This window comes from Pelodiscus sinensis, unplaced genomic scaffold (genome assembly GCF_049634645.1).
Source record: "Pelodiscus sinensis isolate JC-2024 unplaced genomic scaffold, ASM4963464v1 ctg35, whole genome shotgun sequence".
Classification (NCBI taxonomy): Eukaryota; Metazoa; Chordata; order Testudines; family Trionychidae; genus Pelodiscus; species Pelodiscus sinensis.
In genome coordinates this window covers 535,295-558,319 of record NW_027465908.1, presented here as the reverse complement: position 1 = coordinate 558,319, position 23,025 = coordinate 535,295, and the positions used below count along the sequence as shown (strand labels likewise).

Sequence of the window (23,025 nt, the reverse complement as noted above, 5' to 3'; positions counted from 1 at the left end):
TACTCTACTACAAACACAAAGACTGAAAGAACTGGGCTTGTTTAGTTTGGAGAGGAGAAGATGGAGAGGGGACGTGGTAGCACCTTTCAAGTACCTAGAAGGGTGTTACAAGGAGGAGGGAGAAAAATTGTCCTTCTGGGCCTCTGAGGATAGAACAAGAAGCAACGGGCTTAAACAGCAGCCAGGGAGGTTCACGTTGGTGTACGGGGGTCTGCCCACTTGTGAGCTCCCCTCTGTGGCCGAGGGGTGTCTGGTAAGCTCCATGCCTGGCTGTCTGTGGCAGAGGAAATGTTGGTACATGGCCTGGGACTAGGCTTCTTCTTGTCCCCCTTGTTGTGGCTGCTGGGGGGGGACCCAGACCTGCCCACTCTTCTGGGTCCTGGCCCAGGGACCCTGTAAGTAGCAGGTGCCTGCTATGAGTCTCTGTTCTCTGCCACTTCCTTGTTGCCGGGGCCACTTCCCCAAGATGCTATCAACTTTTCTAAGCAGCTTATGGCTGGTCTTCAGCCACTGGACCTGGGCCTCACCCAGGACTGACGTTGAGCTTGCACTCGGAGCTGTCCAGAGTGCTGCTGGTCTCTCAGTCAGTACATGGATTTGTCTGGGTCAAGCCCCAGTGAGTCTGCTGGGCCCTGATTGGACACTGTGGAGGCAGCCACTCTATCCTGCCTGGAGGACCTCTCTTCTGCTCCTCTTGCTGGGGTGGTGTGTGGCAAGGCCTCCAATCTCTTTTAGGAGGCGTTGGGGGCTTAGTCCACCCCATCACAGTTGGACATTATGAGAAACTTCCTCACTGTCAGGGTGGTTAAACACTGGAATAAATTGCCTAGGGAGTTTGTGGAATCTCCATCACTGGAGATAAAATTAAGAGCAGGTTAGAGACACCTGTCAGGGATGATCTAGATGGTGCTTGGCTCTCCAGGTGACAAATGAAGACCTTCTTTTCAGTTTTATTTTTCAGTATTTATCACATACTGTACACTGCCTTGTCTGCCCTTGAGTGTTGTGGTATGTCTACACTGCAGAAAAAAAAGCGTTTGCTTAACATGGATTAGTTGTCTTAGCTTACAACACTGGCAAACACACAGCGACTCTGCTGTTAACTTGGGTTAGTAGCGTGAGTTCAAAATTCGGCTGCTCTATCAGCTTGAACTTGAGTTGCTAACTCAAGTAAAAACCAGAGTTGTGTCTTCCCTGCTATTTTAACTCAATTCAGGGAACAGGGGATTCACTAACCCAAGATAAGAACAAACCATTTTTTACTGCAGACACATCTTTAGAAAATATTTGCTCGCACCTGCTGGCAACTTAACATTCTAGGTGAGGCCATGTTTACAAGATGGGCACCACAATGATATCGATACAGAGCTGTAGCTATGCTACCGCAAGCTCCTCGTAGAATCATAGAATCCTAGGGCTGGAAGAGACCTCATGAGTCATTGAGTCCAGCCCCCTGCCTAAGGCAGGACCAACCCCAACTCAATCCACCCAGCCAGGGCTTTGTCAAGAGGGGACTTCACCTCTAGGGATGGAGATTCCACCCCCTCCCTAAGGAACCCATCCCAGTGCTTCACCAACCTCCTAGGGAAATAGTTTTTCCTAATATCCAACCTAGATCTCTCCCACTGCAACTTGAGACCATTGCTCCTTGTTCTGCCATCTGTTCCCACTGAGAACAGCCTCTCTCCATCTTCTCCGGAATCCCCTTCAGGAAGTTGAAGGCTGCTCTCAAATCCCCCCTGACTCTTCTCTTCTGCAGACTAAACCAGCCCAAATCCCTCTGCCTCTCCTCATAGGCCATGCACTCAAGCCCTCTAATCCTTTTGGTTGCCCTCCGCTGGACTCTCTCCAATGAGTCCACATCCTTTATGTAGTGCGAGGTCCTGAATTGCATGCAGTACTCCAGATATAGCTCACCAGCACCCAATACAGGGGAATAATCACTTCTCTAGATGTGCTGACAATGTTCCTCCTAATGCAACCTAATATACCATCAGCCTTCTTGGCTGCAAGGGTGCCCTGCTGACTCATAATCAGCTTCTCATCCACTGTAATCCCCAGGTCCTTTTCTGCCATACTGCTGTTTAGCCAGTCAGTCCCCAGCCTGTAACAATGCTTGGGATTCTTCCATCCCAAGGGCAGGACTCTGCACTTATCCTTGTTGAACCTCATCAGATTTCTTTTGGCCCAATCCTCTAATTTGTCTAGGTCACTCTGGATCCTATCCCTGCCCTCCAATATATCTACCTCTCTTCATATCTTAGTGTCATCTGCAAATTTGCTGAGGGTGCAATTCATCCCCTCATCCAGGTCATTAATAAAGATGTTGAACAAAACCAGGCCTGGAACCAATCCTTGAGGCACCCCACTTGAAACCAACCACCAACCTGACATCGAGCTGTTGATCACTATCTGTTGGGCCCGACAATCTAGCCAGCTTTCTGTCTGCCGTACAGTCCATTTATCCAATCCATACTCCCTTAACTTGCTGGCAAGAATACTGCGGGAGACCGTATCAAAAACTTTGCTAAAGTCAAGGTATGTCACATCCACCAACTTCCCCATGTTCACAGAGTCAATTACCTCATCCTAGAAGGCAATCAGGTCGAAACGCAGCCTAACGTGATGGAAAGGGGAATTCCATCTCCCTGCGTTTTGGTAGTTAGGTTGCGCCCATAATGCTGTGTGTGCACCAGGTCCGGGTAGCTGTGATGGACCATGATGCTCAGGGGTGAGGAGTAGCTCTGCCAATGTAAATGTTTCATGTAGAATAGGCCATTGTCCTGCAAATTGGTGGGCTGCCCTGTTACCAAAAGGTGTTTATAGCAGGTTAGCTTGATGCTCTTTTACCGATTAGCTGTCTGCAGCCAACTCTGACCTCCCATGAGGTTGACAAGGTCCAGCGAATACCCTTTTAAACATCGTCATCTTTGTCTACATTGAATGATGAGTGGTGTTTAACCAGGTGGTAATTAGCATGAGAAGCTAATGGGTCTGCCAAATACACCCCATTTTTAACGTAGACAAGGGCAAGGGGACACCCTGAAGAAAGTGAAAGGTGAAGTCCAGGGTTATTTGCAGATTCTTATACAACCCTTTAAATTGCTTCCCTTGCTTCCCCCAAGGTTCAGAAAACAGGCTGCTCCCCTCCACACCGGCAATGCTAGAATGAACTGCCCCTCAGAGTAATTGAGACAATCACAAGGTCACTGCTCTTCATCTTTGTGATTTTCCCAATGGAACTGCCAATATCTGTAACATTTCAGCTGCCATCATTAGGGTTAAGAGATAACACGTCATTGAGGTAAACGGGGAAGTTCACAGTGGGTGTTCTCTCTCTAGTGCTATTGTCCCAGGCTCTTTGCAGACTCAGGTAGAAGCCACCATGTGGAAAAACACCCAACGTTTATCTTTACAACGTCATGATCTAAAGAGACTTAATTAAAACGATATACACACATATTTTGATTCCGGAACACGATGGGCTCACCATCGAAAAGTCCTGGCCTGCCGAGCCTCTCTGGGGCGCCCTCTTCCGGCCCCTCTGCAGATGACACACACAGGGACTCCAGAGTCTGAGCCAGGCTGACTGGGAGCGAACAGCTCTGCTGTCAATAGGAGCCTGAAGGAACTCCAGGCTGGGCAGAGGAGTGGCAAAGGCATTTGAATAAGTCATGCACACTAATGAGCTGCTAACGACCAGCCCTTCTCTTGGGGAGAATTAGCTGAGGTTAATTAGATGTCGACAGCAGTGCAGAAGAGACAGCCATTTTGACCCACTCCCCATCCATACCCCTTGGGTAGGTCGCAAGCCCTGTGTTTGAACCCCTCCCCTTTCCAAGAGTAGCCCCAGCTCTGACACGCATTATAAATCCATTATGCCAAAGTAACGAGTGCACCGGGTGGCTTTTCCCGCTCGTCCCCCCGGGAGCCACGTCCAAAGTAAACTGGCACAACATTAATAAAAACGACGTGGCCACGCTCACGTCCCTCCTCTCGAGCCCCAGGAAAAGGCTTCGTTACATCAGGGGAAGCACTCGGCCTCCGCGAAGCATCCCGAGCACGGCTCTGGGGCCTTGTTTTGTTGCATATTAAACAGCACAGTGGCGGGAATTGCTTATTAGATGGGTTGGAGGGGAGGGGGCTTGCATTAGACAAGCTTGTTTATCTGAGTGCAGGTCGCCACGGTGCCCCGGCTGGCACTTTGCAAGGGACGCAAGCTTGGAGTGGCAGAGCTAAGAAGAGAGGCACGGGATGGTAACCTTGTGCAGACAAAGGCAGCCACAGAGAGACTTACCCAGATATATGCCTGTATGGGAACAAGCTTTGGAGGGAGGTAGGGAGGAAGGAAGGAAGGCACCTACTCTGTGGGTGCTCCAGAGCTCAAGTAACCATAGGACAAATACTAGGGCATGCTCAGCACCCACCAGCCTCAACTGTTCGGCATGGCCCCTGGCCTGGCTGACAATCAAGTGTTTGTTGAGTGGAGGCAGGCACTCAGGGGAGGGCAGAAAGGAGCCAGAGGCCGGTGAGTCCTCAAGTGAGAGGGTGGAGGAGGGAGGAAGAGATGGAATGAGGATGGGACCTCTGGGAAGAAGCAGGGTATGGGTGGGGCTTTGGAGAGCAGCCATGGTAGAGCACTCACCAGGAAAAAGGAAAGCCAGCCCGGGATGGATGGAAGGAAGGGTGGATGGGCGGATGGAAGGAAGGATGGTTAGATGGGTGGATGGATGGGCGGATGGAAGGAAGGATGGATGGGTGGATGGAAGGAAGGGTGGATGGTTAGATGGGTGGATGGGTGGATGGAAGGAAGGATGGATGGGCGGATGGAAGGAAGGGTGGATGGGCGGATGAAAGGAAGGATGTATGGGTGGATGGGCGGATGGAGGGATGGGCGGGTGGAAGGAAGGATGGATGGGTAGATGGGCGGATGGAGGGAAGGATGGATGGGTGGTTAGATGGGTGGATGGATGGGTGGATGGGTGGGTGGAAGGAAGGATGGATGGGTAGATGGGTGGATGGAGGGAAGGATGGATGGGTAGATGGGCGGATGGAGGGAAGGATGGATGGGTGGTTAGATGGGTGGATGGATGGGTGGATGGGTGGGTGGGTGGAAGGAAGGATGGATGGGTAGATGGGTGGATGGAGGGAAGGATGGATGGGTGGTTAGATGGGTGGATGGGCGGGTGGATGGATGGTTAGATGGGCGGGTGGAGGGAAGGATGGCTGGGTGGTTAGATGGGTGGATGGTGTGCAGGGAGCGCGAGACACTGGAAGCTGGGACTTGTTGACCTCTCAAGGCTCCTTCCAGTTCCATGATTGTTTCATCCCTATCCCAGTGCCTGGCCAGACTGCCACGTTGGATGGGAATTGGCTGGTTACTGTCTAAGGAAGTGGAATTACTTTCCTGGGGGCGAGGGAGGCGGTACCTGGATATTCTCATCTGGTTCTGTAGTGGCCCTGTCCAGAGCAGGGCCCCCCACCAGCAGCTGTCTCGGTGTTGAGTGGGTGCCCTGGCGTGATTGCTTCACAGTCTTCCCTGGGGTCATGCCATGCTACCAGATCCCTGCCGGTTGCCTCTGGTCCCACAGGTCTTTCAGCAGCTAACGCCGCCTGTCGTGAAATCCGGTGAGCCAGGCCTGAGGAACCACTCCCATTGCAATCTGGAGCGGGAGGCATGCCCCGCCTAAGGGCCTGCGTCGCTGCAATTCTCCACCCCTCTGCCTCGGCCGGGCCCAGAGCCGGGCAGTGGGCACCTTGCCGTACCAGCCAGGGGGAAGGGGCGGTCGATAGTGCTGTACGTGGTGGCCCCCAGCGAGGTGCTAGGGCGCCAGGTTCCACTCCTGCTCAGGCAGCACGCCAGGCACAAATGACGCCTTCGGTTCTTTTACAATCCCCCTTAGACCAGCCAGAGGTCTGGGGCCCGAGCGGCCAGATGGGGAGGGCCTGCCTCTTTCCCCACGTACACTGTTTTCACAACCCCGGGCTGCAACGGGTTAGCCCTGATTTACACCAGAGCCGGGGGGGGAGGGGAGGAGAAGATACCTTAGAAATGATTCTTATTCCCTTGTGATGAAAAGGGGCCCCTGCCGCCAAAGGAAAATGAACTGGGCAGAGTTCCGTGTTTGAATCGAAAGCGACGCACTAAGGCGAGGAAAGGCGGCGGGAATGCGCCGGGGGCCCGATGGGCCCATTATCTACACCATGCACACCTTGAAGAGAGGCTCGTGGGGCCGCCTGCCTCTGCCCCGCGCCAGCGCATCCCTGGCTCCATGCCGCTGGCTTTCCACAGCTGGGCAAAATCCCAGCGTTTCCCCTTCCACCTGAGCTCCGCAGCCTGCGACTCCGCAAGCAGGTAATTAACTCTCAAACAATGGCAGGATTTGCAGATTAGCAGGACCCAGGAAGGAGTGGGGAAACTCATTTCCACCAAACAACGGGGGAGGGAGCGATTAGTTGCTCTAGCGACAAGAAGACGACTCGGCTAGGGCCATGGACGCTGATGAAGAGATGGAGAAGCGCTAATATCACCCAGGTTGATTTGTCTGCACCTTTAACCTTCCCCTGATTTCTACCATGCAAATGTGGAAGCTAAGGGAAATGCAACCCCAGATGAGGGGGAGTCTCTGTCTCCCGGCCCAGCTCCAGCCCTGAGATAAAGTCGCTTTTCTTAAATGCTGTCTTACAAGGCCTTTTACGGCAGAGGAGGCCGCATGCTACGAAGAAACAGAGCTTTCCCGGCTCCCTGGCAGCCCCTGGAAGGGTTGTGTTCACAAGTCTGAAATAGCTCCCTACAGGGAGCAAGCGAGCAGGAGCTGAGGCCTGGTAGGGGCCAGAATTTGGGGTGACAATGCACCCCACAGTTAAGACAGCTGGGGAAAGTCTGGGTGTGCCCGATTGCTTTAAAAGGAAGGAGAAGCAGGGAGGAAAAAAAGCCTGGACTCTTTTTGGTGGTCTATTCATTAGACTGTCAATAACACTCAGCCCCAGCATATTGACAGCGGATTAGCACAACGCAACTCTGTGTACAGGACCAATGCCTTTTTAACCCAGCTTGTTTCCAAATCAATACACCCATCAGCATTTGAAAATTAGCCCGAGATGAGATTCCAATACTCAGGCTGGTGTGCCATGCTAAAAGGGCTCCCCTCCAAGTCACAGAGAAAAGCCGGCTAGCAAAGGATTCAACGTTTTCCATTCATCCCCACCCAGGCGGTGACGTTTTGCACACACGAAACCGGGCCCACGCCTTCCTGCCCAGTGCACACCCCCACGCAGGTTCCTTCTGCACAGGCGCATATGTGAGCACCCGTCCCGCGCCTGTTCAGCACACCCGTTCTGGGGAATGGGCACGGACGAAGCAGCAAAAGGACGACCCTCAACAAGTGACCTTGGAAAGTGAGTGTTTTCCAGAGCCACACCCCAACGTGCGACTGGGAAGATGACAGACCTGTGGACAGTGGGAGGCAAAGGGAGTAGATGACCCAGGGCCTGGCCACTGCTGCTGCTATTGCAGAAGCAGTGGTGGCTGCAGGACCCAGCCCCGCCCCTTCTACCTGAGGCCCCGCCCCTTCTGGGGGCATGGAGCCGCCCCACCTCCTTGCCCAGTTTCCTGGCCTCCTTGGGTGAGGAAGAGCTTGAAAGTGTCTCTGTGACAGTTGGAAGGAGCTAGCAACACCCCCACAGGGACATGTTCATGCTCTAGGGTCCCTGGAACGCTTGCTTAGGTCCCAAGGGTGACTTGGAATGGGGCAGCTGTGTTGGGAAGTCTGGCTATGCCATGACGAACAGCAGAGGACTGCCACTCGCTACGCGCAACTAGAACGACTCCATCGGAGTGAATGCTCGGGTCAAGCACCAACAGTCAATGAGACGGGCTTGGCCAGGCTGGGATTTGTGTCATTTCAGTGACAAGGGGAATTGGTCCTTCCAGGAGGCTGACATAGGATCGAATCCCCCTTATTTCACTCTGGTGAGGCCACATCTGGAGTGTTGTGTCCAGTTCTGGGGCCCCCACTATAGAAAGGACGTGGATGCATTGGAGAGGAGCCAGTGGAGGGTGACCAGAATGATTAGGGGGCTGGAGTGCATGACCTACGAGGAGAGACTGAGGGATTTGGGTTTGTTTAGTCTGCGGAAGAGAAGAGCGAGGGGGGATTTGAGAGCAGCCTTCAACTCCCTGAAGGGAGGTTCCAAAGAGGATGGAGAGAGGCTGTTCTCAGTGGTGACGAATGGCAGAACAAGGAACAATGGGCTCAAGCTACAGTGGGAGAGGTCTAGGTTGGATATTTCCGTAGGAGGGTGGGGAAACACTGGGATGGGTTACCTAGGAAGGGGGTGGAATCTCCATTCCTAGAGGTTTTTAATTCTCGGCTTGACAAAGCCCTGGCCGTGTTGATTGAGTTGGGTTGGTCCTGCCTAGAGCAGGGGACTGGACTCAATGACTCCTGAGGTCTCTTCCAGCTCTATGATTCTATGAATCACACTAGCCCACTGTGAGGGAGCGAGAAGAGGGCCTGGTGGTGCAAGGTCTAAACAAGGCCTTTTTCCCAACTAGCCCCGTTTTACCTGCAGCCAATGCCAGGCCTGGAGGGAGGATAAAAGAGAAGAATCCTTTTTCTTATAAAGCTTCAGGGGGGGTAGCTGAGTTAGTCTGTGCAAGATAAACTTAAAAACCAACAAACAGTCCGGTCGCACTTTAAAGACTAACAGAACACGCAGATGGTATCAGGAGCTTTTCTGCGTGTTTTGTTAGTCTTTAAAATGCTGCCAGTCTATTTACTGGTTTTTAAGTTTATCCTTTTTGTTACGTTGCCTAGTTCTGCTGAGATTGCGAAGCCGTTGCCTACTGTGAGTTGGATGTATGGACGCACAGGTGAGCACACGCCGCCCGAGCAGCGCGCACGCACACACTAGTGAGTACACGCTTAGAAAACACAGCTCTGCGATTCAAACGTGCTCCCTGCTCCTGGCACAGAGTGCACCAATCCGCTCCCACCACGCCCGTTCCTTGCTCCCACGCCCCACTCCTCCACACACACAATGGGGTTGGCGGTTTCCCGCCGGCAGGAGAAAATCATGCTTGGAATGGAGTCTCAGGGCGGAAGCGGAGGCCTGATGACGATTCAAAGGGAGTCAGGCAAACCCGGCCTCATTTTCTCAGACAAAACAAGACGCCGGGTCTTGGCTCACTCCTGCTTGGACGGCCTGGCCCCACTGGACAGGGCGCAGGCCAGAGGCAGGCTGAGCAGGAGAACTGGGGTAAGGCTGGCAGCTGGAGGAATGGGGATGGAGAGGCTGCAGTTCGGGAAGAGGGAGACGAGAGGGGAGCCCCAGGGAAGCAGGCGGGATGGGAAAAGGGAAGGCTAGGAAGCAAGGCAGTGAGCTGAGGGGCTGCCTCCCCTGGGCCTTACCTTGCACGATGAGATGCACCCGGGAGGTCTTGGGGTGGTTGTCTGTCTGCACGGAGCAGGTGTAGGGGCCCTCGTCGTACACATCCACGTCCTGGATCTGGATGCTGTACTGGGTTTTGGTGTTGGACAGGAGCACCACGCGGGGGTCCAAGCACCATTTGTCATTGCCGGCGTAGAGGATGCTGCTGCGGTTCAGCCAGGCCACGCGGGTGACTCTGTTATCCACGGAGCACCTGAGGGGAAGGAGAAAATGATTCATTAGCACGTCGCCTCGCGCGGCCTTGCTCCCCCGGCGCCTCCTTTCCTTCTGGCCTTCTGCTGTTTTTAGCTTTGCTGAGAGCAGCAGTTTCAGAGACCCAGTAGCTCGGGTCTCCCAGGAGGAGGACGTCAGCACTTTGCCTCTCTGCTCGGGGCTGTGTCTCGGCTAGAATTCTACCTGTGTCAAATTCACGAGGGAGTCCAAAAAGGCTCCTTAATGATTTTAGCGTTCCCTAGCTCGGGCGCCTCTCGCTCCATTCCCAAGTGGCACTTTGGGCCCCTTCATCCTCTCCGATGCTGCCTTTTCCAAGTGCGTACAAGACAGCTGAGTGACAACTTACAACTTTTGCCCAAATTCCAATTCAAACTTTTTTGGAAACTTCAAATCTCTGTTCTCCCCCCGCCCCCATAACCTTATTGTTCACTGTCCTGAGAGATCTCCTGGTGGGCAGGAGAACTAAGGGTGAGGTACAGCAAGGGAAGCTCGATGCTTACTGATCCTGACAGCAGGAAAGAGAAAATATCTCCTGTTCTCCCAGCCTCAGATGCCATGTTTACAGTCTCTCCAGGCAACTTCGTTACTTTTTCCAGCAATGGTGATGCAAATTAACTTCCAAGTCACCAAGCAAGGGAGCAGTAGGTACCACAGAGGGGACCCAGGGAAACTTCAGCAAATGAAGCATAAGTCGTTAATGGAGCCAGGACGAATGCGGGCCCAGTGTATGGCATGTCAATGCAATTTTGAGACATCCTCGGGGGTCTCGTTAGGATAGGAGGTGCTATCACAGTCCAAGAAATAAATAATACAAGTAACACAGAAGACAACTAATGTCACGCTTTCAATTCATGCAACTCTCTCTGCCGCCACTGTCTTGTGTCCCTCCACTCTCTGCCCCCGCTTTGCGCCCAACTCAATGACTCTGATCTCGGCTTAGCACAGTGCCTGCTTCCCCCTGCCAGAGGGACAAACGAGCTCTGTTACGGGTGATTGACACATTTTAAGGAGGGACTCCTGGGCCCATACGCAGAGGCACCACACGGTCCCTATGCACGGAATCCACGTTGGCGGGAATTCGAACAGCGTGAGCCTCCATCGCGAGCGGGCAGAACGAAGGATCCAAAATCACTGCTGAGTGTGCACTGCCGTTCCAGCAAACCTTGGAAAAATCACGTCCCCTTCCCGCCCATGCAACAATTCCCTCCCTGTGACTATTCATTTAGCTCCACAGAGGTGCAGCAGACAATTTTCACCGTGCTTCATCGAGGTTAGGCCCTGGATCTGGGCCCGGTACCCAAGACCTCGCAATCTTTCACATAGCAACACCTTCCCCCCACTCCTGTGAGACTGGCCACTGCCACTGTCTCATGGATGGGGAATGGAGGAGCAAAGGGGGACAGCCAGAAGTTGGTGGCAAAGCAGGGATTTGAACCCTGGCCTCCCAAATCCAGAGTTGTGCTCTGACCACTAGGTAATTCTTCCTTGCTGCTCTGGAGGCTTTCAGATGAATGACGCCCTTGTCATGCACACGTTTTTATTATTTCTAACTCTCCCCCCCGGCTTCGCTCTGGGCAAACCCCGATGGCTTTATTCAGGTTTTGCTTCATCAAACTCTCATTGAACTCAGTGGGCGTCCTGACTGCGTACAGACGGAGCAATGCCCTTTGGATTCACCCATAGGCACATTTACTGTGTCCCTCTCCTTATTAATGAATAACGGTTTGTTATAGAGCCGGGCTGGAGTGACAGAGTTTAGCTCAAACATAGTGCAGGCTTGAATTCGGGTTCCGGCCTGGGCCTACCTCTCTCTGCACATTTACACATCCTGTAAACAGGGGCGGGGAGCCTAAGGCCTGGGGACCGGATGTGGCCCCTGGTTTGCCTGGATTCGGCCCCCGAGGCTCCAGACTCCCCTCCAGCATCGAGGGGAACGTGGGACGTGTCTTTCTCCCTCTTAGTAGGGGCCATGACCGAGAGAGTTTTTTTGCTTTTCGCTCGTGTGCAGCCCCTGACCTGACCCCTGAAAGGAAGGTTCCAGCCAATTCTCTGAGGCCCATTTCCATAAAATTCCGAGGTTCCTGATCTACGGAGTTGGAGGGGCATTTCCGAGACGAAGCAGGTGACGGGAATGCAGATGATTAACTGCCTGTCTCCTTCTACACAAGTTTGCACCATAGGCCAGTGAGCCGGTTTCAATCAAAAATCCCCCCCCGCTCCCTTCCACCTTTGTGAAGCACACGGGCCTGGAGATCTCGGGACAACAATGGAAGCAGACAGTGTGTAATCCAAGCCTTCCCTCCACGCCCTGGGCCCGAAAGCGCTTTTGAAAAGCACCGGGGCTCAGGCAGTGCGCGAGGCCACAGTGGAATCAGTGCGGTCGCTCTTCACAGTGCCTGGTCGCAATCTCTTCTCATCGCGTAGACTCGCTCCTTTGTCCCCGGGAGGGGCAGGAGTTGGGCTTTTTGATGCTATTTAGGATTCACCTCCTTACGCCTAAAACGAAACCAAAAACCGACACAATCCGAGGCGCTACCAGCGACGTGGGAACACGCACTCCGCGCTCGGATTCGGGATGGGAATGGTTAACCAATAGGGTCTGGAGTAGCGATGCTCCAGCTCCACGGGACCTGCCACGGGTGGGGATGCTCCAACGCGGGCGGAGCAGCCCCTGTCTGCGTCGGGCCGGCGTCAATGTGCCACGGGCAGCCGCGGACGGAGCAGCCTCCCGCCTGTGGGACAGGGCTGGAGCGGCCTCCCCACCCCACTGAATCAGTTAACGAATTAAACGGGGTTTTACAACCCCAGCCACTGCAGCAATATTGCTGAGCCCCCAGCCCTCCCTGTGGACAGCTGGGCCAGGACTGCAGGGACGAGCTCTCCTCCTTTCCTCCGACCCTCCTGAGACAGGGGTGGGCCAGGCAGGTGTACAGATAGTTCGGAATGGCTTGCTAGTTCGAACTATCTAGCCCGTGCCGCGTGTAGCCGCGCGGCACAGGGTTCGAACAAGCCGGCATTTAAAAATGGCGCCGGCCGGCTTATGCAAATAAAGCCCGGGAAATTCAAATCCCGGGCTTCATTTGCACGTTCGGTATGCATACATTACCCCGCTAGTTCGAACTAGCGGGGTAGTGTAGACATACCCTAAGGCATTGGAGCAAACCAAAGAGCCTGCTACCCTTTTGGCTGTGGCTGGGGCAGGCGGCCCACCGTACATGGGCAGCGTCTGAACACATTCCCTGCCTCCCGTCCTTCCCGCAGCTTTCCCAGCCTTGCTCACGTGTGCCGCTCTTTGAAGCCGGTCGCTCCCTGTGATGTGGGAGGGAGGGAGGGAGGGGGGCTCGGTCCCCAGGGTGCCAGGAAACAGCCCTGGCCTCAGCAAAGATGTACACATAACGAAGCACAGAGGAGGCGATTTCATCTCTCAAGATCCTTCGTCCTTTTACATTCCAGCTCCAAGGCCGGGCCTTATGCTCCACGAAGACGAGAAGCCCGGAGTACCCCAGCAAGGGGAAGCAGTCTTCTTGGGCTCACAAGCTGCTTTTCCCTCTGCCTCTCTTTCCCCATCAGATCCCGAGTCATAGATCATAGCGCTGGAAGAGACCTCAGGAGTCATCGAGTCCAGCCCCCTGCCCAAGGCAGGACCAACTCAATCAACCCAACCAGGGCTTTGTCGAGCCAGAACTTAAACACCTCTAGGGATGGAGATTCCACCCCCTCCCTAGGGAACCCATCCCAGGGCTTCCCCATCCTCCTAGGGAAATAGTTTTTCCTAGTATCCAACCTAGACCTCCCCCACTGTAACTTGAGCCCATTGCTCCTCGTCCTGCCATCTGTCACCACTGAGAACAGCCTCTCTCCATCCTCTTTGGAACCTCCCTTCAGGAAGTTGAAGGCTGCTCTCAAATCCCCCCTCACTCTTCTCTTCTGCAGACTAAACAAACCCAAATCCCTCAGCCTCTCCTCGTAGGTCATGTGCTCCAGCCCCCGAATCATTTTGGTCGCCCTCCGCTGGACCCTCTCCAATGCGCCCACATCCTTTCTATAGTGGAGGCCCCAGAACTGAACACAATACTCCAGATGTGGCCTCACCAGAGCTGAATAAGACCCATGTCTCCCGGCTTCCTTTGGCCAGCACGGGCGGCTGTGAACACGCTGCTATCACAGCATCCTGCGTGGCAGCAGGGTTGTCTGAGGAAGGCCCTAATGCCTGTGCCAGGAGGGGGTGCCTTGTTAATATCCGCCAGAACGCAGCAGCGGTGGGTTCGCCCCAATCTCTGGGAAATCTTCTTCGAGCCGGGGGCCGCTGACCCACAGGAAAATCAGTCAGGGCCCACACACAAGTCAGAAGAGGAAAAAAACCCTTCAGCATGGCCCTGAATGAGAAGGAGAAACGTACTCCCCATATTCCTCTCACACACCCGATCCTAGGGGGGCCTCGTCAATTTTGTATGCTCCAGCCCCACAGGGAGGCAGCGGGGGGACTGGAGCACCAAAGCAGGCACCCTAATGTTGGGGGGGGTCCTGAGTCTCGGGGGCCAGATCCAGGCAGGCAGAGGGCCACATCCGGCCCCCCAGGCCAGATGTTCCCCACCCCTGCCAGACCTGGGGCTCAAAGCTGTTCTGTGGAGGAGCAACGGCTCTGCCTTTGAGATTAGCTCCCAGGACGCTGTCCCCCAGAACTCTGCTAACAGGACCATCAATGCATTTATGGGAGCAATGCCCCATTGCGCTAGGTGCGGTGCATACACCAAGTGAGAGGCAGTCCTTGTTTCATCATTCAAAATGATCTGGACAAACTGGAGAAATGGCCTGCGGTCAAGAGGATGAAGTTTAATAAGGACAAATGCAAAGTGCTCCACTTAGGAAGAAACAATCCATCTCACACATAGGGTATGTCGGACTAGTTCGGACTAGGGGTGCAAATGCAGGCATTCGAAATCGCTAATGAAGCGGGGATTTAAATATCCCACGCTTAATTAGGAAGATCTCACCGGCGTGCTCATTCGACTCACAGCTGATTCGAACCAGGAAGTGCGCGCCGGGATGCGTTTGTTCGAACCAAACCCCTTGGTTCGAACTAACGTTACTCCTCATATTTTACAACTCAATCAACCCAGCCAGGGCTCTGTCCAGCCGGGACTTAAAAACCTCTGGGGATGGAGATTCCACCCCTCCCTAATGAACCTTGAGGTCCCTTCCAGTTCTAGTGTTCTACGATTCTATGATTCCCAAAGCCTCAATGTGCACAGACAAAGGATGGGAGAAAGGAAACATCATTAGCCTTTTATAGGTGGGTTCCTGAAGCACAGAGTGAAGACGTCAGAGCTGCACAGGATGCCGAGTAAGGGGGAGGAATGAATAACTTTGCACTGTTCACTAACCAACACGAATTATTATTATGTAGCCAGGCAAGACTCGATTCCTTTCGAGCTGTTCCATCCCTGTATGGTGTGATGGTCACTTGCCCTGAGAGCCAAAACAACTTCATTGCTGTCATTCTCGCATATCTGATCAGACCTGTCCTGCCCATCTCAACTCCCCCTGGGCTACACTATCCGTATTAGGGCTTGTTCCGAGGTGGAGTTACTGAAGAGCAGCTGTTCCCACACAACTCCATGTATAAACTAGCCTTTACTCAGTGTGTTTCCCCAGGGAAGAGTTTGAAATATGGCACATTTGATTGGGCAACAAAATGGCAAATGAATGTTAATGTTGATAAATGCAAAGTAATGCACATTGGAAAAAATAATCCCAACTGTACAAACAATATGATGGGGATTAATTTAGCTCTAACCACTCGAGAGAGATCTTGGAGTCATTGTGGGTAGTTCTCTGAAAACATCCACTCAGCGCACAGTGGCTGTCAAAAAGGCAAACAGAATGCTGAGACTCATTTAAAAAGGGCTAGAGAATAAGACAGAGAAAATCTTATGGCCTTTCTATAAATCCTTAGTACGCCCACATCTGGAATACCGCATACAGATGTGGTCACCTCATCTAAAAAAAAAGATATATTGGTATTGCAAAAGGTTCAGAAAAGGGCAACAAGAATGATTAGGGGTTTGGAACGGGTCTCATATGAAGAGAGATGAAAAAGACTTGGACTTTTCATCTTAGAAAAGAGGAGACTGAGGGGGGATATGATAGATGTCTATAAAATCATGACTGGTGTGGAGAACATGAATAAGGAAAAGTTATTTACTTGTTCCCATAAAATAAGAACTAGGGGGTCACCAAATGAAATTAATAGGTTGCAGGTTTAAAACAAACAAAAGGAAGTTTTTCTCCACACAGCGCAGTCAACCTGTGGAACTCCTTGCCAAAGGATGTTGTGAAGACTAGGACTTTGTGGCTTAATTACAAACCCCACTTCTGGGAGTGGTGAAGAAGCCATAGTTGGCACTTTTATAATATGCTGAATGAAAACTGGAAAGCAGAAGTCCCGGAGCTGGATCCCAGGTACAGGGTTTGGGCAAACAGATAGGGATAATAGCAATGAGAGGGGGCCCAGGGAATGCCAAGGAGGGATGGCAAAGGAGCCAGAAACTTAACAAGGACACCAGCTCCACTCCAGCACCTTTTGCCATGCTGTGCTTTAACAACAGTTCTCTTTCCTCCAAAGTCAGTCCTCCTCAGGCCCCAAATCTCCCTGTGAAGATCATGAGATCTCAGAGTGCAAAGAGAATATAGGCTCCCGTTCACTGACTCGGGGAGGGTTGTTAATTCTGGAAATGCCGGAATTGCCGCACAGACCTTTGTCAGCTTATGGCCAGGGCTGGCCATTGAGATGGCTGGGCTGGGGAATGCGGCTTGCTTCCACCCAGCAGGGCAAGGAAAGAAAAGAAGAATAGGAACTAGAACAGCAAAGGAGCCACCCCCACTTGGCAGCCTGATTCCTGCTTTCATTGCAATTGATGGGGGGAAGCTGGATTCTGTTCTACCCCCCGTAACTTCGGAGGGCCATCAGGCCAGATCAGGGGTGTGGGCTGCAATGAGAGAGAGACCTCTAAAGCACATGCTGAAACATGGCCAAGGGTTTTCTCCCAGCCACGCCGCAGGATAGAACCGACTGCCGGTGTAGCTTCGGAGGGGCCGAGATCTGGACTGGGAAAATGTCCTTTCCCCAATATTAACCAGTTTCTAAACCAGTAACTCTGCACTGGATTTCTGACATGTCGGAGCCATCGCATTGACTCAGTTCCAGATGGCCCAAGACCTTTTTCTTAACAGACCCCAGTTCCAAAACAGGGATGTAAATGGTTAACCGGTTAACCAATAAGCTTTACCCTTACTTGGAGATGCTTGCTGGTTATGGTTAACGTGTCGGGGCTGGAGCAGCTACTCACTCCCTGCTGGAGCAACCCCTCATCTTGTCCTCCTCCCACCCCTGCCCTGTTTAATTGGTTAACCCATTAAACATAACGTTTAACTGGTTAACTAATTACTTGGGAATTTACATCCCTATCCCAAACCAGTGTGGATTTTGAAACTAGCACCTTAAATTTGATCTGGGTGACCCAAATCCTGGTTGATGCTTTGGATCCATCTGAAAATCAGCTTGGACGAACTAGCTTGGAAACCAGGTAACATGTGGGGCAGAAAATGTTCCTAGGGGAAGGGGCTTCGAACCTGCATGGGAAGCACTGTCCTATCTGAGCGTTCAAATCCTCCCGGACTGTCTGAAGAACAGATACTACAGCTCTGAGCTAGAATCAGCCTCTCCGATACTTAGGGAATGTGTGGGAAAAGTGTGTGTGTGTGGGGGGGGGGGGGGCAGAGTCAGCCTGTGGAACTCCCTGCCACAGGATGTGCTGAAGGCCAAGATATTAACAGGGTTCCAAAAAGAACTAGCTAAGTTAATGGAGGATAGGTCCATCAATGACAGGATACTGGCTAGATGGACCTTTGGTCTGACTCAGTATTAGGGATGTGAATGGTTAACCAGCGGGGCCTGGCTCAGGGAGGGGCTGGGCTGGAGCAGCTCCTGTCTATGGTGGACCTGGTGTCCCACCCCCTACTGCTGCAGGCAGGAGCTGCTCCAACCATGAGGCCCAGGGGGTTCCTGCTCCCATTCCCTTTTCATCGGTTAACCAATTAAACAGGATTTGACGTCGGCCGTTCTGATGTGGGCAGGATGGATGGGGAGAGGGTTCGCTCGCTCACCCTCATTTCTTGGCAGTGTGAAGTAACAGACGTCTGGCAGGGCAGTGCTGCATCAGCAGGGCCTCTGTGAGGCAAGAGGAAGATGCCCCGGGGTCTTTTGTTACCACTCTGGTGAGACTGCAAGAGTGACTAAGACCCCATGGAGCGATCCCAGACAAACGTGGGAGGGGAAGGCGCAGAATTAGACCCGCACGATGGAGAGTGAGATATTTATAACGCACCGAGCCCTCACCTGAACGGTGCTGCCTCTTCACTCACAAGCCTCTGCACAAACCCCATCCTCCACTGCCCCCTTCCCCCTCCTTTCATCCTCCCCCCCCTCCTGACTCCCCGGTCCCAGGCTGGAAAGCCGGGCTGGTGGCGGGGGGGAGGGTGCTGGCCGGCAGTGCTGAGTGTAGTAATTTCCAGTCTCCACTTATCTCTCTGCCAGGACCTGGCTACCCCTCAGAACATTGATCAAGGTACTAAGGAATAGGTGGGGGTGGGGGCAACTTTCTCCCGCTAATAAATAACAAGCCCAGGTCCTCGCTGCTCGGTCTCGCTTGTATTTTCCTGCTTCGCCATCAAAACCAGCTCACCTCTGCTAGGTCAGACACAAACAAGAGCTACCTGCTGCTGCTCCCACAGCTCACCCGCTGGCAGCCTCTATCAATCAGGCCTGCCTACCCCTGGGATTTATAGAGCCTGCTGGCTCTGCGCTTCACTTGTTTTCCGTAACCTACAGGCTCACGGAGTACACACCCAGCCACGCAGAATCCGTACCCACTGTGCGGGCTCACCAGCAGAGTGCACTCCCGCTGCGTGCACACACCCAGAGTGCATCCTGGCTGTGCACACAGTGCATACCTGCCATCCCACGCATGTCCCCTTGCTAGAAAGCCCATGGGGTACCTGGCACGCTCCGTCTCCACTCACACGTACTGTCACACAGCTCGGCGCTCCCCCCACCTTGTCCTTGCCCTGGACACAACGTTTTATATGAAGCTGTAAAGTTTGCTGACAGCTCCGTTTGTCCGCATGGCCCTCAAGTTGATCCTGGTGTGATATACGGCACTAGCTCCCCAAAGCACGCACAGCCTCCATTGGAAGGAAGGAAGGAGGCAGACAGACAGACAGACAGGAATTATCGCCGCACAGGAATCATAGAATCATAGAACCATAGAGCTGGAAGAGACCTCAGAAGGTCAAGTCCAGCCCCCTGCTCTAGGCAGGACCAATCCCAACTAAATCAACCCAGCCAGGGCTTTGTCAAGTCAAGACTTAAACACCTCTAGGGATGGAGACTCCACTACTTCCCTAGGGAACCCTTCCCAGTGCTTCACCACCCTCCTAGTGAAATAGTTTGTCCTAATATCCAACCTGGACCTCTCCCACCACAACTTGAGCCCATTGCTCCTTGTTCTGCCATCCATCACTACTGAGAACAGCCTCTCTCCAGTCTCTTTAGAACCTCCCTCCAGGTAGTTGAAGGCTGCTATCAAATCCCCCCTCACTCTTCTTTTCTGCAGACTAAACAGACCCAACTCCCTCAGCCTCTCCTCATAAGTCATGTGCTCCAGCCCCCAAATCATTTTGGTTGCCCTCCGCTGGACCCTCTCCAATGCATCCACATCCCTTCTGTAGTGGGGGGCCCAGAAGTGGACACAATACTCCAGATGTGGCCTCACCAGAGCTGAATAAAAGGGAACGAGGGGTTAAAAGAAGTTTTGCTGCAGGGGAAAATCTCTCTTTGGATATTAACTATTAACTCCGCAGCAGGAGATCAGACAGATAAGGAAGGGCTCCTGCTGATTTCCGCATCTACCTCCAATTCCCCCGTTCTCAGCAGAGGGAGCATTTCCACAGGCTGGAGATGAAGAGGTGCCTTCGAACCAGCTGGCATCCAGGTTTCTGTTCACAGTCATGCAGACACGGGCAAGAGTGCAGCTTGGGTATGGAAAATGAAAGCCTTTTGGTGACTCCCCGCTTCTGCCCACGAAGATCTGAACATATTTAATCAGCTTCACTCAAACAGGCCCGTTGCGGGCACCACGTGCCACTCAAGCAGGCTGCCTTCTACCTCCTCTGCAAACCGAACTGTTCTCTTTGCCCTTCCCGCCAGCTGAGGGAAAATGCAGTATCGCGGAGGGGGAACTTCCTTGGTTGCTAGAGGAAAGAGGCTGGGGTCGGGATCTGGATCCTTGGTTTGATTCCCAGGGCTGTGAGGGGAGTGAGGTCTAATGGTTACAGCAGGTGGGCGAAATGGGGTCAGGGCTCCTGGGTCTTGCTCCCAGCTTTGGGAGGAGTGTGACGTAGAGGTCAGGAGAGTGGAAGCCAAAATTTCTGGCTTCTGTCCCCAACTCTGTTTGTGGAGTGTGGTCTAGTGGTTATAGCAGAAGGGATTACTGACTCACTTAGTGAGCTTAAACAAATGGCTCCATCTCCCACATCTCACTCTCCCCTTTGGTAAAATTACAGATTTTAGCACTGGCCTCCCTCAGGGAGCTGAGAGGGTTTGGGAAGAACCCGAGAGCCTCAGCTCCCCATTCACAAATGCAAATGGCTCACTCTGATTGTATTAATCTTTGGATCCAAGCTACAAACGGTCTGCCTGGCTTGGCCAGGGGCGAGGCCCTGAGACACGGCGTCCCACACGTGCCCGGACACACAGCTGGGCACGAGCTCATTGGGAGATGCCAAGGAAAGGGAGGCAAAGGCGCGGCAAGAATAAAAGGAAGGCAGAAAACGACGCAAGAACTTGCAAGTTCCCTTCCGGTCCTCACCATGCCGAGAGCCCCCTCCCAAGCACAGAGCAACGGCAGATTACGTAGGACCGACTCCCCACGCAACTCAAAGAGCTCCACTCACATGAACGAATGAGGCAATCCCAGGCCACCAGTCAGAGGCCTCCTGACGTCAGTGGGACGAGCTCCTTAGTCCCCACGGCAACACATCCCAGGGAAGCATTAGGATTTGCCCTCAGATGCAGTCGTGCAGGCAGATGGGCAGTCTTAGGCCCAGGCAGGTTAAATGACTCGTCCACGGTCAGCAAAGAGGTAGAGCCAAAAATGGAGCCCACGTGTCTCCCTGACACCCAGGCACGGGCTCTAACCACTAGGCAGCACTCCCCCATGGCTCAACAAGGTTGTGTCTATATTGGCGGCTTCTTGCACAAGAACATCTTGCACAAGAGTTCATGTCCATGGCACTGTGGACGCTCTCTTGCACAAGAAAGCTCTGATGGCTATTTTAGCCATAGGGCTTTCTTGCACAAGAAATTCATGTTGCTTGTCTACACTGCCTTCTTGTGGAAGTAGAGCTCTTGTGCAAGAGGGCTTATTCCTTGTGGGGAGAAGAATAACTCTTCCAGAAGAAGCCCTGTTTCCTGACGCTGTACTGTACATTTACTTGTGCAAGAACGCGCATGCAGTGTAGACGCTCGGCAAGTTTTTGCGCAAGAAGCCTGAAGTGTAGACGTAGCCCTGTAGTCTTGCCCCAGGCTCATCCTTCTCCTATTAACCCACCTTAATCCCTTGTGACAGCGCGTTGGGGTTTCCCCATCTCCTGCACCCCCGTAGTGGCATGAACAGATTCCACCAGCCAGTAGAATCATAGAATCATAGAATACTAGGACTGGAAGGGACCTCGAGAGGCCATCGAGTCCAGTCCCCTGCCCTCACGGCAGGACCAAATACTGTCTAGACCATCCCTGATAGACATTTATCTAACCTGCTCGTAAATCTCTCCAGAGATGGGGATTCCACAACCTCCCTGGGCAATTTATTCCAGTGTTTGACCACCCTGACAGTTAGAACTTTTTCCTAATGTCCAACCTAAACCTCCCTTGCTGCAGTTTAAGCCCATTGCTTCTTGTTCTATCCTCAGAGGCCAAGATGAACAAGTTTTCTCCCTCCTCCTTATGACAATCAGATGTGGAGAAATTGGAGCAAAGTGCTCCACCCTTTTAGATACTTGAAAACAGCTACCATGTCCCCCCTCAATCTTCTCTTTTCTAAACTAAACAAACCCAATTCCTTCAGCCTTCCCTCATAGGTCATATTCTCTAGAACTTTAATCATTCTTGTTGCTCTTCTCTGGACCCTCTCCAATTTCTCCACATCTTTCTTGAAATGTGGTGCCCAGAACTGGACACAATACTCCAACTGAGGCCTAACCAGCGCAGAGTAGAGTGGAAGAATGACTTCTCGTGTCTTGTTCACAACACAGATATTAATACATCCCAGAATCATGTTTGCTTTCTTTGCAACAGCATCACACTGCTGACTCATATTTAACTTGTGGTCCACTATAACCCCTAGATCCCTTTCTGCCGTACTCCTTCCCAGACCGTCGCTTCCCATTCTGTATGTATGAAACTGATTGTTCCTTCCTAAGTGGAGCACTTTGCATTTGTCTTTATTAAACTTCATCCTATTTATCTCAGACCATTTCTCCAATTTGTCCAGGTCATTTTGAATTATGACCCTATCCTCCAGATTAGTCGCAACCCCTCCCAGCTTGGTATCATCTGCAAACTTAATAAGCGTACTTTCTATACCAATATCTAAATCGTTGATGAAGATATTGAACAGAGCCGGTCCCAATACAGACCCCTGCAGAACCCCACTTGTTATGCCTTTCCAGCAGGATTGTGAACCATTAATAACTACTCTCCGAGTACGGTTATCCAGCCAGTTATGCACCCACCTTATAGTAGCCCCATCTAAGTTGTATTTATTGATAAGAATATCATGCGAGACTGTATCCAACGCCTTACTAAAGTCTAGGTATACCACATCCACCGCTTCTCCCTTATCCACAAGTCTCGAGTAGAATAGAGGGAGTTTATTGCTTCTCCAGGATACAGCACAGATGGAATCTGGTTACAGGAATTGGGGGAAGGAGGCCTCAGGGCCCTCCCCTTGAGATGGGGGGTGGCTGGGCCCTACAATCCCAGCCCCCTCCCTAGCTCCTTCTCCCCTGCTTCCCAGACATAACTGCCTCTCTTCCAGCACTGCCCCCCAGACAGGGCTTGGTCTCTGCCTTCCTCCCTTTGTCCCTCTCCCTGGGAGGCGACCTGTCGGACAGGTTGTGAGACCCTTGCCTAGTGACTCATCCGCTGTCCTGTTGGGCCGTGCTACAAACAGCCGCCAGTGGGGGTCACCCACTGCCCAAGCCCAGCAACCAGCAAGACACCCCCACACCACACTGGGT

The 23,025-nt window shown here is 52.7% G+C and overlaps 1 protein-coding gene across 4 annotated transcripts in view; it reads right to left on the bottom strand.

Annotated features, from left to right (window-relative positions):
• LOC142824444 (neurotrimin) overlaps positions 1–23,025 on the bottom strand; it is a 509,679-nt gene that overhangs the window by 142,434 nt on the left and 344,220 nt on the right. For all 4 annotated transcript variants that reach the window (XM_075916416.1, XM_075916415.1, XM_075916417.1 and 1 more), the window contains one exon: positions 9,414–9,646. In XM_075916416.1, the coding sequence (XP_075772531.1) occupies positions 9,414–9,646 (233 nt within the window). The remainder of the gene's footprint in view (positions 1–9,413; positions 9,647–23,025) is intronic.